Source organism: Gadus chalcogrammus, chromosome 16, assembly GCF_026213295.1.
Source record: "Gadus chalcogrammus isolate NIFS_2021 chromosome 16, NIFS_Gcha_1.0, whole genome shotgun sequence".
Lineage (NCBI taxonomy): Eukaryota > Metazoa > Chordata > Actinopteri > Gadiformes > Gadidae > Gadus > Gadus chalcogrammus.
Window position 1 is genome coordinate 26,368,148 of NC_079427.1, and position 15,571 is coordinate 26,383,718.

The following is a 15,571-nucleotide window of genomic DNA, read 5'->3' on the forward strand; positions in this document are numbered from 1 at the left end:
CTGGTTTGGTAAGACCCCAGGTTCATTGTTGACATAGTCTTTGCCAAGCTATTAATCCTCCATGATTTTTGTTCAACTCACCTCCTCTAGAAGCATTCTAAAAAAAGACAGTTGGCCATCAATTAGCATCAATCATATACCAAACGATTGTTAAGCAACTCCCATAGCTGTATCTTTGTCGTGTCCAACCCAGGCAAGCGCAAACGGACTGCCCTGGCTAGGTAACTTTCTCCAATGGTGCCCATAAACAAATCTACAAGTTATGATTCTGTGTTTACATGCCACTGCCCATGCTCACACAGACGGACAAAACAAAGATACAGCTATGGGAGCTTTTAAATACTTGTTTAGGATATAATGGATATCAACTGATCAATTTTTGCAAGTGTCTACACAGGAGGTGAGTTAAACAAAAATCCTAATGATTGATTTACATCTCGACAAAGACAATGACCTGGGGTCTTAACAAACAAGCCACATCCTAAAGGATGTGGCTTGTTTGTTAAGACCCCATGCTTTCAATAACAGAGGGTGTGTGTTCTGGCAGGTGAGCATGAGCCCCTTAATCTCTTCAGACTACACTCTCACACCACTCGCCGGTGCCCAGCAAGCCTCCTGTCTATGTGCCAAGGGCCGCAGGACTCACAGTTGGAAACTGACCCCAACAGCCCTTGGTGAGGGTTAAAAACCCAGTACTCCAGTAGACTGAAGACATTTCACAATAAATCATAGACATAGTAGACCATTGAACCATGTGTTTTTATTGTGCTAAAGCCGTGATGTATCCTTGTATCTGTAGGGCCTGTGAATGTGACCATGATTGCAGAGGCAGTGAGTTCCCACACCTCGTGTGACAACGAGATTGTGAACGTACCCGAGAGAGGCCGCATCGACGTGGTCACGCGTTCTCTCATCGTGAAGGTGATGATTACACCACCCAAATGGTTTTGTAATCTGACAATCATTTTGAGTGTGTGTCTGTAGCCTATATATAATACATATATATGAAATGTTTTCTTGTATCATTATTTTTTTTAGGCTGAGGGAACGGAGCAGACTAAGACACACAACATCTTGCTCTGTCCAAAAGGTAAATAAACTTTTTATTTTTTTAAATGATAATTCAAAATAGTCATCTCGCAATTTGCATGATCACTATTTATATTTCTACATGTTATTTTATATATTTAAATGATGGGTTAGGTCATTTGAGGGAGTTTTCAAAAATATTTGCCATAGTGAAAAATATACTTTGAATCATCCTTTTATTTTTACTTTAGTAAAAATAAAAGGTCAGTCAACTTTGAGTACGTGCACGTGCACGAAGGGGTCACTCGCGGGGGAGTGCAGTACGACCGTTTGATTGACGTACTAACTGTCCAATGCCACTCGTGGTTCTGAAAATCATTGGCTGGAGTTTTTCGAGCCCTGCCCGTCAGTAGGCTACTTCTAACTCAGTGGCTGTAAGTGGGTTATGATAAGGATTTCAAGTCATTTTCAAGTAGAATTACACCGTCAGAGCCAGAGCGTCAGCCTGGGCTGTTCTCAGCATACCGCAAAAAAATTAAGAGGGTTCAAGTTCCAGTCCCCAAATTCAGTTGAACTACTACCTGGACATTTGTGATGGACAGAGCTGCCTTCAGTTTTGGGCCATGAACAGGCGCACCCTCCCCTCTTTGTTCAAGGTGGAGGTAAGAGTTATGGCAATTCCTGCACCAAGTGCACCTGTTGAACGTGTGTTCAGCCATGGTGGGGTGATAATGTGACTCCATCATTCACAACTCAGTGACAAAGTACTGTCAAATATTTTTTTTTGCAAATACAATGCATTGTAAGTCGATGTATGTTGTGAGGCAGCAAGATTGCTACCAGCTTTCAGGCTATTTCCCCTTCCTACAGTATGTGTATGTGATATCACTTTTGAAATATTCTTTTTTTTTCATGTCTGATGCCATGTGTTGCAAATAATATTCTACAACATGTAGGGAGATTGAGTGATTGACTTGAACTGTTCTCGTATACAGCCACCTAGAGGTTCTATTTGATTCTGTTCATAGGTTGGAGATAATGATCATAAAAACATTTTCAAACTATTCACATAATGGTTTTGGAATGTTTTGAATATTTTGAGTTATTGTTAATGTTAAGACATTGTTATTGTTAATGTTGAAATAAAACTCAACTTATGAACCACTCTCTTTACCGATTTTTAAATGTGGAAACTGGGTTAGATCATCAGATTTTTGCATGACTTGACTTGTGACTTGCTTGACCTGAGCAATGACTTGACTTGTGACTTGCTTGATTCTCACCACAGTGACTTGGGACTTGCTTGAGACTTGAAGGTTATGACTTGAGACTTGCTTGTGACTTGCACATGAGTGACTTACCCCCACCTCTGATTTATACTACAATGTCCGTCCGATGACCCGGTCCAGGAGGGTCAAGTTTCAACCAGATCCTTGTGATGGCCTTTTTACCTGCAATTATAAAGATTTTAAAAAGAGTTGTCTTATTTTCCAATTATACAGCCCAGGTTCAAACCAAGGTGCATATCTGGGGTTCACTGGGAATCTTATATCTTTAATAACTCCTCCAGAATCTGAATAACACTAATCCAAAATGTTTTAACTTTTACACCTGTCCAGAATATATGTGAGTAATTGCTGTTTAAGTATCCACATTGTCTCCAACAGTGCTGCTGTCTATCCAATTGTTTATTGTTCAGGTGTAATGAAAAAACGGATACCTTTTCCCACCCCAATTCCCTCCATCTGTTGGAGCTAGTCGAAGTGCTTTGGGTTTTCAGTATGCCAATCACTCACTGATAGTACAGTGTTCAATTCTAATTCCTACTTTGTTTTTACGTATAGTGTACTTCTCTCATTTCTTTTTTGTACCCCCTGTACAGTTTAGAAACAATTTGAGGGTGTTTGTTTATATTAACCTGTCAGCACTCCAATTTCTTCATTACCATCTACGGTTATTCCTTTTTTAATTTCTGTGTCATAAATTCTGTGTCAAATTCTCAATTGTAAGAACTTCAAAATATCCTTGTTTTCCAAGTTAAACTAAAATAAATCAGTTTCTCCAGATCCAAAATGGAAAGTTTTAGAAGGCCAAATTAAAAGTTTACTGTCTCCAGGAAGTTTATGTATTATATTTGACAACCTCATTCCCTAATTGGAGTGTCTTGAATCCTTTATTCAGCCCAAATAAACCAAGATATCAGTTTATCCCAAGCTGTAAATTGGGAATCAGGGACACTAGCGATAAAATAAGTACATAACAACTTCGGCATAAAATTAATTCAACGCAATCCACTTGCTGTCCCTCTGGCTGTTTCTCTCGCTGTCTCTGTGTGTGTTCTTGCTCCTCACTCCGGAATTTTCCTCTCTGTGTCAGAGCCCTCACTTTCATCACCTGCCCTATCCCACACCTCCCCTGACTCCTCTGGCTCTCCCCCTTCCTGCTTCTCAGCTCTCTCAATACCTTGACTTGTTTCTCTCATTACTGTTTCTCTCCCTTTTTTGTTTACCGGGGCAAAAAAGGATGCAATGTCCCTTCCTCGTTTCATGATGATGAAAAAAACATGCATTACATTTCGTTGCCTAACCATCCCTCCCTACTTAACATACAACTTTGCTCATGTGTATTTGTCATCGCAATGCAAATGCCAAAACAGATTAAGTTACGAGGTTCACATCACAAAATTGTGTAGCCTAAACCTATCAAGGATACTGACATTTGGATACTCGTTTCTGCTTCGATGAGTTTGCTTAGATATGATTAAATTTCTAAATATACCGAGACCAGACATTTACATACTTAATTTCATTATCAATGCGAGGAAGTACAGTAACAGTCATTTGCAAGAACAAGTCACTTACGAGATGACATAGTTTTGCTTACTGCTTAGAAATTGTAGCTCCTTTCTCCAAGAGTAGTTGCTGAGCTCTCATTCACTGAGCAGCAGCACCAATGTTTGGTTGCGCCGCTCTATTTTAACAGTGTACAACGTTGCTGTAACGGGTCGGGAGAGGACCCAAATGTAGCACACGTAGGCAGGCAGACAATCGGTATTGACTTTTATTTAACACATTCCTCATGGATAGTTCGAAGATATCACAGTGGGGTAAACTTGCTTTGTGGGTAGACACGGAGTGTCCTTGGAGGACATGCCGTGGGAGCCGACAGGTAGTGATGGGCAAATGAAGCTTTTATGAAGCATCGAACCAGTTGAGCCAATGTTTCGAAAATGGGTTCATTACTCGAAGCTTCAGTGACAGTGACCTCTGCTGGCGAAGTTCGAGGCTGCAGTGGATTCAACGTATCCCTGCTTTGAAAACGATTTGACGCACAAACACACAAACCCAAATACTTAATAGCATGATCTTTTCACGAATAAAGATTGATCTAAATACAGATGTCTAAATTGTTCTTAAAGGGATATACCTAGCCTTCTGTCCAGATAGGCTAACTGATGTAGGCTAGGATATAATTGAAACAGCATATAAAAACTTTCCCCCCAGGAATGGGATTTGAACCCGGGTCCTCCACTCCACAGTCAGTGTGTTATCCCCTAGTCTACTCTAATCGATACCTTACGTTGATCTATTACATACATACCGTACTATGCACAACTCCCGTAAACGATTATAGCATCGATTGTGTTTTTTTTTTTCATTACCGCCTAAATAATTAGGCGGTGACCAGCTGGCTTCGGACAAGGTTGGTTAGGTGTGCTTGAGTAACTCTAGGGGGTGATTATGTGGGATGGGGTTAGACACTCAAAGATTTGTATTGAGGTAGGCTGCCTTACCCTGCGTTCACACCAAAAGATGCATTTGCTGCCCGAACGCGTTGACGCCTGAGTTTTGCGGCGCGTCAAATCAAGTTTTGCGGCACGTCAAAGGTTTGCGGCGCGTCAAAAGTTGAAATATTTCAACTCGAGCAGCATTTGACGCGCCGCAAAATACGTGAACGCGCCCTTCGCCCGTGCCCGACAGCGGGCACGGGCATGCCGCGCCGCAAATCAGATTTTGACGCGCCGCAAATCAAGTTTTGCTGCCCGTTTTCTCGGCAGCAAATGCTGCGGCAGCAAAGCAGCAACGCGTCTCTACATTCACTTTGAATGGGATCACGACGCGCGTCAACTTTTTGCATCTTTTGGTGTGAACGCAGGGTTATGGATTGAGTCGGTTTCTTTTTTTTTGCTCAAAGCTTCTCCACCGAGCCGCGGACCAGTCAAGTGATTCATTCAGGCAACGAACCAGTTGCTGCTTCGGACGTCACATGTCACGTGGTTTTTTTTGCTCTGAAGCAAGCTTCGAAGCAGTGCTTCTTGGGAGTTGGTTTGAAGCACGTATCGAAGCTTCAGTGTCACACTGCCATCACTACCGACAGGTGATGGAACCGAGCAGACAGAAGACAGGCAGGGCGCAGGCAGAATTCGTTGTCAGGGGCGGAAGGCAGGGTCAATCACTGGGACAGAGACAGGGCAGGCAGGTCGGGGACAGGCAGGGTCGATAATCTGTTGTCGGGGGCGGAAGGCAGGGTCGATCAACGGGACAGAGACAGAGCAGGCAGCTCGGGGACAGGCATGGTCGATACCGGGGAATCAGACCGGAAAACGCTGGAGACTAGTACATAGGACAATCCGGCACTGAGTGAACTGAGAGGAGAGTCTATATGTTGGGTTGATTAGTGATCAGAAGAAGCTGAGCGCAACAGGTGAGGAGAATTTGTCTGATGAGCGGGTGAGGAGAAGGAGGGGCTGGTGGGGAAACACTGGGATCTAAGGTGGATTAGTTCCGCTTTTGGGCCTTGCATGTAAAATCATAATAATTTCATATTTTTTTATTGAGTCAGCACAGGGGGGGGGGGGGGGCAGGGACATTTCTACAGAGGCATGGGCCCCCCGTAGGCCTCCATGTAGAACCGCCACTGTTGGAGCTCAAGCAGCATCCCCAGCGGGTCCCTTTAAACATTTTTAAAGGTTGTATCAGCAAACTGTTTGAAGCGAGATCCCAAACAAACAGAGCCAGCTCGCCCCTCCCTTCCATGTTTCGTGCATCCAGTAAAAACTATCATGAACGCAGCGCAAAATCCCAAAACACCCACCCCTTGTTGGTGATTGATTGGAATACTATTTATTTTGGTTTTGAGTGGTTGGTAGTACCATTTGTTTTTGTTTATGATCTCGGAGCATAGCATTGAAGCCTGGCATCTCAAGCACCCTGTACAGAAAAGGCCAGCCAACCCGGTCAAAAGCCTTTTTCAGCGTCGAAACCAGCCAGACCTGGGCCCAGTTTCCTGAAAAGCATTGTTAGTTCGTAAAGTTCCTCGTACGAGCATCGTACAGTTTTCAGACCGTATCCTGAAAGCATCGTTGCGTAACGAACGTCGTGAGAACACACGTCGATAACGAGGGCTCCAGGGGTACTCATGGGGTGCTAATAGCATCGTTACTATAGCCTCAGTGGAGTCACCAGCTGGACATTCCGTGATATTGGATGTGTTTTATTAAAACACATCCAATTCCACGGATTGTCCGGCTGGCACAATTTCGCAATACCCCAAAAACAGTGGTTACCGGCGATATATTACTCATAGACTACTGTTAGATATAAACAGCAAAGACAGAGTCATTTTAGAAGTCGAGAACAACATAATTTATTGCAGCAATTTGAAATTCCAAAAATATATACGCACAGCCAAAATGTGCCGATTTAAACGTCACGTCACAAGGCAACCCTGTCACAAGGGCATACAATAAAATCGAATGATTGCATTGCTCTTGTGTGGGAGGTCGCTTTCGAGCTGCACTTGCTTCCTCCCTTTGATTTTAATGCAAGCATCGTGGATAAAATGTCCTCATTTTGATCAATGACAGAAGACATACTGTACATGAATAATGCTGAGACCAGCAGGTGTTGGAGAATTTTTGCAGGCGTTTTTTGTTGCGATTGTTTGCCATAAAGCACTTTGGTGAGGCTGTGATGAAGTTCAATATTTCTTCTTCAGTATTTCCTATCTAGACAGTTATGAACATCCCTGACCTTAGTGGAGTGCACAATCGCCAAGTTGAGAGCGTAGTGTCTGCAGTGAACGTAGGCTGCTACGGGAAACTGTGCGATGCGTTCCCCACCGCTGCTCGCTTTCCCGCTTACATTGCCCGCACCGTCCTACCCCTGCCCAACAATGTGGACAGGATCTAAAGGATCTATAAAAAAAAAAAAATCTGCAGCACAAGAGGCGTGATCAATGGGCCCAGTTAGAATAACTCTGTACGCAATTGGCTGCTTGCAGTCGCTTCCCTGTCGTCATTGTGTTAAACCAGCCAATAGCGTGCCAGGGGGAAAAGCCATCACCAGTGGGGTGTTCCACAAAGCCGGTTTTATCACATAACCGGGTAAGTTAACCCAGGGTTTGCTGTAACCCTAGGTTTTCCGTTCCAAAAGGATCACGGTATGTTAGTTGCTATAGCAACATATGCTCTGAATCAAACCTGGTCGGACCAGGTTTTACGCAGGTTAAGTTTGAAACATAACCCGGTTTTGGGTATTTCAACCGGCGTTCACCGCAGATTTCATGTGTTCACAATGGCATGCCCTTTTGATGAGAGAACTGCTGATATCAGAGCGCAAATTATACGTGCAATCCACCGGGAGCGATTGATAAGACCACGGCTCGACATCTTGGCATATCAAATGACTTTTTGCTGGAGTGGAGAGATATAGATTCTCGCGCAAATCTTTAATATATTTAAATAGCCTTACATAGCCAACACTACCAATCGAGGACCTGGCCTCAGTTCACTCCAGACTATTTGCGTAGCCCTCCGTTTTTTTCAAATGGTAGTTTTATCTAGGCTATAATGCTGGAGATGCTGAGCACATCACAGTCGTTTCAGATGACCCATCCAAGATTTGTATCGGCCTCCTATCATACAAAGAGCAATATTGTCTGAGTACTATGCCGAGAGGCACTTACAACACAAAGTATAAAATAGTCCCAACGGACTTGCATCCACTGGAGAATGTTCGATCGTAGCCGGCGGCTTCATTACAAGCACTGATCCATCTTGATCTGTGAAGTTGATGAATTGTCACTTTTAGTGTGGGGTATGGCCCATGACTCTCTGAGGTGGTAGGTACCTCCAGGTACCCCCTCCATGCCAGGGCGCCCTGAATTTATGTTTATTAACAGCTCCTCCACCGGGGTCAAGACAATTTGAGGGCCAGATCCAGTCTGCCGACTGTCGGCCTTTTCACGATTGGCTTAAAAAAATGGCTTATTTAAATTTATACCAATAGGCCTACGATGGTGGGAAAAGCTTACCAGTTTGTATGTTTTTTATACTTTTTTATACTTTATACTTGATCCTCTGACTGCTTTGAAGCAATCGGAGTACATATTGTTTTAGAAGAAAGGGGTTATGTGGTAGGATCTTTAAGAATGCTTAACTGGGATATTTATATATTCATGGCTCAAATATTAAGGATCATGCTTTTGACGTGTAACTAACGCATATACGCGGTCAGCGATCCGCTGCCAGGCTTTGGTTCTCCGGGTTCCAGAGGTTTTAGCGTTCCCTTTTCTTGTGATAATGTCCTTCTCCTCGTCATAGAGTTCCATTTCATTGAAATAAGCGGCCCGTTTCGCCATATCGATCAGGGTTTCCATGATCCATACATCACGTCTTTTTAAGTTTGGCATGGACACGCACAACCCTGTGTTAACCAACCCCGAGTTGATTGAACTAATGCATAACCGCTGCTGTGGAACCGAAAACTCTGGGTTGGTCGGCACAGGGTCAATCAACCTCGAGTTCAGCGTTAACTCAGTGTTTGTTAAACCTCCGTTCATGGAACACCCCTCAGGACGGGGCAACCCGTCCATTCATCCAACAACATTTCTGCGTCGCCTCCTCCTACAGAGCCCATTTCAGCACTGTGTCAGTAGACATTTACAAGCCTACGAACGTCGTTAGAGCAGTGCACGCGCGTTCATGTTAAGAGGAGTTGTGGGACACGCTCAGACATTTTTTACCAAGGTTTGAAAGATCCTTTGTGAGAATGATCGTACGAGCGTGGATCCATCCAGTGGTGTATTCTACGTGATACGCAGGTATACGCCATATACCCACTAGGAACACTTCAATATTTGCGTATACCGACTTAAAAATGTGCACGGATACGTATCAGTACTTGTAGGATGCTAAGAGCATCGTTAGCCTGCTATTGCCCAGCGGACATTTCGTGTATCGGATGTGGGGCGGCCCCAGCACATTTGGCGCTCTAGGCGAGCTTCACTCCTGGCGCTCCCCCCCCCCCCCCCCCTCCGCAAAAAAAAAGAAAAAAAAAAAAAAGTTTGTTAATTCCCCACGAAAACTGAATTGCAACCTTGAAAAACAATTTTGCCCTGTAACTGCATTTCTTTCACATAAACACAACAACGATCGCAACGATGAACAAACATTAATTCAAGAATAAAATCCACAGAGGAAAAAATTGCGCCCCGGATGGCTTTTGCCTCTTCATTTTCTTGATTTCGTTCTTGATTCTCGATTCTTGAAAACACTCTAACCAAACGCCTTATAGTACTAGCATGTTCTGACGAAACCAAGGAGGTAGGTTCCCCTTCCGTTTTCGATTTTTGGCTCATTTTACCCTAATGTTAGATTTATTTTTTTTAATGTCAAAATATTGGTTGGAGATATAGAAGGGGCGCAAAAATATGCGCCAGGAGGGAAAAAAAATGTTTTTTTTTTTTTTTTCGGGCGCATTATTTTGCGCTCCCCCTCTAGATGGCGCTCTAGGCGGCCGCCTAACCCGCCTGTAGGGAAGGCCGCCCCTATCCAATACCACGGAATGCCCAGCTGGTACAATTTCACAACCAAAAACAGTGGTTACCGCCGATATACAGTATTACTCATAGACTACTGTTAGATTTAAACAGCAAAGATAGACATGTTAGAAGTCAACATCAACATCATTTATTGCAGTAATTTAAAATTCCAAAAATACATGCGCAGCCGAAATGTACAGATCAAGCGCCACGTCATCACAAGGCATATAAAATCAAATGATTCCATTGCTCATGTGTGGGTGATCGCTTTCGATCTGCACTTGCTGTCTCCCTCTGATTTTAATTCAACCATCGTGGATAAAATGTCCTCATATTTATCAATGACAGAAGACATAGGCTACTGTAGACATGAATCATGCTGAGACCAGCGGGTGTCGGATGATTTCTGCAAAAAATTTTTGTTGCGATTGTTTACATTAAGCACTGTAGGCGCTTCGGTGAGGCTGTGATGAAGTTCACTATTTATTGGACCGTTTCTAGACAGTAACGAACATCCCTGACCATAGTTAATCGCGTGAACTCCTTATGGCATGCGGGTGTCTTCATTCATAAAAAAATTAAAACATTCGGGAGTATGCAATAATGCAAATTATTCTAAAGAGTTCTAGACTCTGTGCGCCTTCTCCATTGAACCAAGAAAGCCCGCGCCATGACGACCGGGGGTTGACCCCCACGGTTTTACACAGGAAACTTGAAATAAGAAGGTGAAAGCGCCGGGCGTGCCAAGCTGCGACCGAACCGGCTTGGCAGCGTAAAAAGACCTATAGCCTACATCATCCTGCCGAACAATATGGGCAGGATCTAGACCAAGCTCTCCTAATCGGGTCAGCAATAGCCGTGGGTTAATGCCTAGCCTCTGCGCTTGAATGATAATGAATGAATGGAACGTTGCCTTTTTAATGTCTACAAATATTCTAGACTAGAGAGTGCGTTCCAATCAATGAAACCTTATGCGGAATCAGATAAAGTCGGCTCTCTTTGCTGCGCAAAGCATGTTTTAGAAAGCAGCACCTAGTTGTCACACAAGCTATTTTTTATTTTTATAATATGGAAGGGTGAAAAAATGTACACGCAGTGCATTCAGGATTAGGACCGATACATATGTCGGCCTAGGCCTATCAATTGTGTTTTATTATCTTTAGCATTCAAATTATTGCAGTCTATTTTTTTCGTAGGCTACTCTGCTGTTGGCCTTGATGGCCACGCATTTTAACTCCATTTTCCTGCGACATGCCTGCGTCTACTTAAGTACGGAGCCCATTTCAGCACTGTGTCAGTAGACAGTTACAATCCTACGAACGTCGTGAGTGCAGTGAACACGCATCCATGTTAAGAGGAGTTTCGGGAAACGCTCAAAAGAAATTCACGAGGGTTCGCAAGATCCATCGTGAGAATGATCGTACGAGCGAAGATTCATCGTTATCGGGAAACGAGGCCCTGGTCCTACCAGACTCTCGTACTTCATTTCATTTGCACAGAGTCTGGACCCACTCAATTGACAAACGTTAACTCACTTGAAGGCGGGTGTCTGTTTAAGTTTAAAACTATTGGATCTGCCCAGGGCCATTCTGGATCTGCCACTACCAGTCGCTAACGTTTGGCCGTGAATCACGTTGCACGCAGGCTGTAAACAAACCAAACACTGTGCGTGAAGATGTCTGTCAACAAAGCTGACTCTACTGTCATTGTTGTCAGCCTCTGTTCGCTTATTGGACGCACAAAATTTGGACAGAGAAAACCAAGGAATATACCGCAAACCCAGATGTAGTACTGAAGGGAAATTCAAATTGAGCAGAAGTACTTAGGCGGGAGGAGCCAGGCTATAAAAGAACTGGTTACAACGTTAAAAAACACACCACAAACACTTAAAGAATTCCAGGCTACATTACAATAACATTCAACATTACAATATGAAAAGCAAACTACATTGTTTCGGTGTTTTAGTTAATTTTAAACCTGGCCCAAAATCTACTGCTGCTGCTTCGGTTGACCCTGCAGCAGCAGATGCCACTACCAGAGCTACGGAGACTAGCAAAGACACAACAGAAAAGTGTGTGTGTGTGTGTGTGTGTGTGTGTGTGTGTGTGTGTGTGTGTGTGTGTGTGTGTGTGTGTGTGTGTGTGTGTGTGTGTGTGTGTGTGTGTGTGTGTGTGTGTGTGTGTGTGTGTCCAGTCCTCCCATATAAATTTGTATACCACATAACAAGAAGTCAAAAGAAGACAATGTTTTAATCCCACTGCATATCTCCTTTTTACTTTTAGATGAGAACCCCTGACCAGCCTTTCGGACTTGGTGTCAGGCTAGGGAATTTAAAAACAGGCATCCTTGGTTAGAGTGGAGGGAAGAACGTTGGGTAAATGTCAGCCAACATGCAGTTGGCATACACAATTTAAATTCATAAAGTTAATTACTATGCAAATGAGAGTATAGCTAATTCATGGTCATTTTTAAGGTGCAGTAATTTATGACTTTTAGACTTAGAACATTAGTCTCCTTTCATCTCCTTCTCATGCATTGGTTAGCCATGGTTTTAATAATAATAATAATAATAATAATACATTTAATTTAGAGGCGCCTTTCAAGACACCCAAGGTCACCTTACAGAGCATATAGTCATCATAAATCGTTTAAAAAAAACAAGACATTGTGGAAAAAATAAATAAATAAATAAATAAACATAAACAATAAAAAAATAAAAAAATAAACAGTTCATTCAATTATTTTGAGTCGATTTTGACCTTGTTTAGCAGGTGCTATTGCTACTATAGATACACAAAGGACAATTTGTCATTTTTGTGTTCTATTTGTTCATACTGTTATTAAAACTGATAGCCTATTCAGCTTTCCATGATTGTTGATAATTGTTGCACTTTTAAATCCATGCAGTGGGTTGTAGACCCCTGCATGGATAGGGTTAGGGTTAGTTAATTTTTTAAATGTGAGTGTGGTGCGAAACCATATAAGCGCCACACACGTACACGTACCGGCGGGACGGGTGTGTACGAGGCTGGGAGAGAATCTTTACAGTACACCCACTACAATAAATAGACTACACCACTGGATCCATCGATATCGGGAAACTGGGCCCTGCACTTATCTGTTATTTATTGACCTGTTCTATAATGTGTTAATTTCGCCTGACCAATCTTATTATCCTTTATACATGCACTAATTTCTTTCTTCATCTCCTCTACAACATTCTTATTGTTCAGAATACCAGTATTTCGTCTCCATAATGTACTCTTTGGTCTATTATTTAAATGTAGCTTAGTCAAATAGCACAGCTGAGCTCTTCTGATAACGTTTGGTGTGTGTGTGTGTGTGTGTGTGTGTGTGTGGTAGTAGTAACTTGGAAAAGTATGTTTTGACCTTATTCCTTCACATCTAGTTAATCAAAATTAGATCACAAAATGATGAGGCTCACACCATTGGACTCTGTCTCAGCTTTCATGTGAGACAGTGTTTGTGTAGAGTGAAAAAAAAAAATTATATATAATTTTGAAGCATTGTTGTTAGCATTTAGCTTCTACTGGGAGTACAACAGTAGCGATCACCTAGCCTCTAGCCATGTAAACGGGGGTCCCCCACACACAAACGCCCAGTGGTGGGTAGAGTACTGAGAATCTATACTCAAGTGAAAGTAAAATTACTTCTTTCAAAATCTACTTGAGTAAAAGTAAATATTCCTATTGGAAAACCTACTTGAGTAAGAGTAAAAAAGAACTTTGTTATAAAGTTACTCAAATTACAAGTTACTTTACATTTTTGTATTGGAGTGCTTGGATCAGTGAAAAATACATAACGTGTTTGAATGCGTGAGTGAGTGAGGGAGAGAAGGAGATGCACTCTTATTGTTGTCTATTCTTGTTGTCTGCGAGTTGTCTGGTCCCACTCCAACCATCATTGCTACCGTCTACCGCCCCCCTAACCCGAATAGTGAATTTTTAAATGACTTTGCTGCCTATCTCACCCATTTATCCTCTCTCTCACCAAACATAATTCTACTGCGTGATTTTAACATTCACATGGACAATATCAATCTGCCGCTCACCAAAGACTTTATTTCCTGTTTAGAGAGTGTTGGATGTCAACAACATACCACTTTCCCCAGCACACATTCTGGACTTAATCTGCTGCTCTGGTGTCACCCCTTTTGATCTCACAGCTGATGAACTCCCCATAACTGACCATTTTCTTCCCTCATTTACATTTAAACATTTAATCTCTCCATCCCAAAAAAAACCTGCCCTATTTAATTTCGTAAAATAAAGAATATTGACCCTACCACTCTCACTTCAAGAATCCACTCCTCCTGCCTCCCTGACATTCACAATCTATCCACTCCTGATGATCTGGTCTCTCATTACAACAATGGACTCAATAATATCCTTAATTCCCTTAAAAACCAGATCCGTTTCCTTTTCCGTCTCTGCCCCTTGGTTCACTCCCGATCTCCGTTTAATGAAAGCCAAAGGTCGGCAACTTGAACGTCTTCATAGGAAAACTGGTCTCAGTATTCACAAAGAGATGTACAAGAACCACATCTTGCATTATAAGGAGTCCATTGCCAGCACTAAAACCCACTACTACTCAAATATGATCACTGCCAGCAAAGGAAACTCTAAGTCACTGTTTTCCCTACTTAACAAAATTACCCAACCCCAGGATTCTCTCCCCCCTCACTTGTACACAACCTCCCTCTGAAACTCCATGATGTCCTTTTTCATCGATAAAATCAAGAACATTCACCTGCACCTGGGATCAACCCCTCATCTCAATATCTCAGCTGACTTTTACCCTTCCACACACTCATTCTCCTCCTTCCAGCTCCCTGATATCTCAGAAATCACTGAACTCATTCGGAAATCCAAGCCATCCACCTGTCAACTTGACCCCCTACCCACACATCTGGTTAAGGCCTCCCTCCCCTCCCTAATTCCTCTCATTTCTGCAATCATCCACTCCTCTCTTACTACTGGAACTGTCCCTACATCCTTCAAAACTGCTGCCATCACCCCAATTCTGAAAAAACCTGGTGCAGACCCCTCCAACAACTTCCGTCCTATATCAAATCTGCCCTTCATCTCCAAAATCCTGGAAAACACAGTTGCCTCCCAACTCCATTTTCACCTATCTGACAATTACTTTTACGAACAATTCCGGTCCGGATTCCGCCCACTCCATAGCAGTGAAACAGCACTCATCAAAATCACCAACGACCTCCTTATGGCAGCTGATTCTGGACTACTCACCATCCTCATCCTCCTGGACCTGAGTGCAGCCTTTGATACCATCTGTCACACCACACTCCTCAACAGACTATCCTCCATTGGCATCACCGACTCTTACTGATTGCATCTCTGAAATGAAAAACCTGGTTCACCTGCAACTTTCTCAAACTCAACAGCAATAAAACAGAAGTTCTCCTCATCGGCACCAAATCAACCCAGACAAAACCTGACAGCTTTTCCATCACTATTGATAACACCTCAGTTTTCCCCTCCCCTCAGGTTAAGAGTCTGGGTGCCATCCTCGACAGCACACTATCATTCCAAGCACACATCAATAATATCCCCAGGTCTGCCTATTACCATCTACGCAACATCAACCGCCTCCGCCCATCCATCACACCCCATAGCACAGCCATCCTTGTTCACACCCTGGTCACTTCCCGCATCGATTACTGTAACTCCCTCCT

The 15,571-nt window shown here is 43.0% G+C and overlaps 1 protein-coding gene across 1 annotated transcript in view; it reads left to right on the forward strand.

The window, feature by feature from the left end:
* Nucleotides 1-12,163, forward strand: part of LOC130405513 (alpha-2-macroglobulin-like) — a 34,038-nt gene extending 21,875 nt beyond the window's left edge. The window contains exons 7-10 of the mRNA XM_056610633.1: nt 548-674; nt 800-921; nt 1,039-1,090; nt 12,135-12,163. Coding sequence (XP_056466608.1) covers nt 548-674; nt 800-921; nt 1,039-1,090; nt 12,135-12,148 — 315 coding nt within the window. The 3' untranslated portion in view covers nt 12,149-12,163. The remainder of the gene's footprint in view (nt 1-547; nt 675-799; nt 922-1,038; nt 1,091-12,134) is intronic.
* The last annotated feature ends 3,408 nt before the right edge of the window (nt 12,164-15,571 follow it).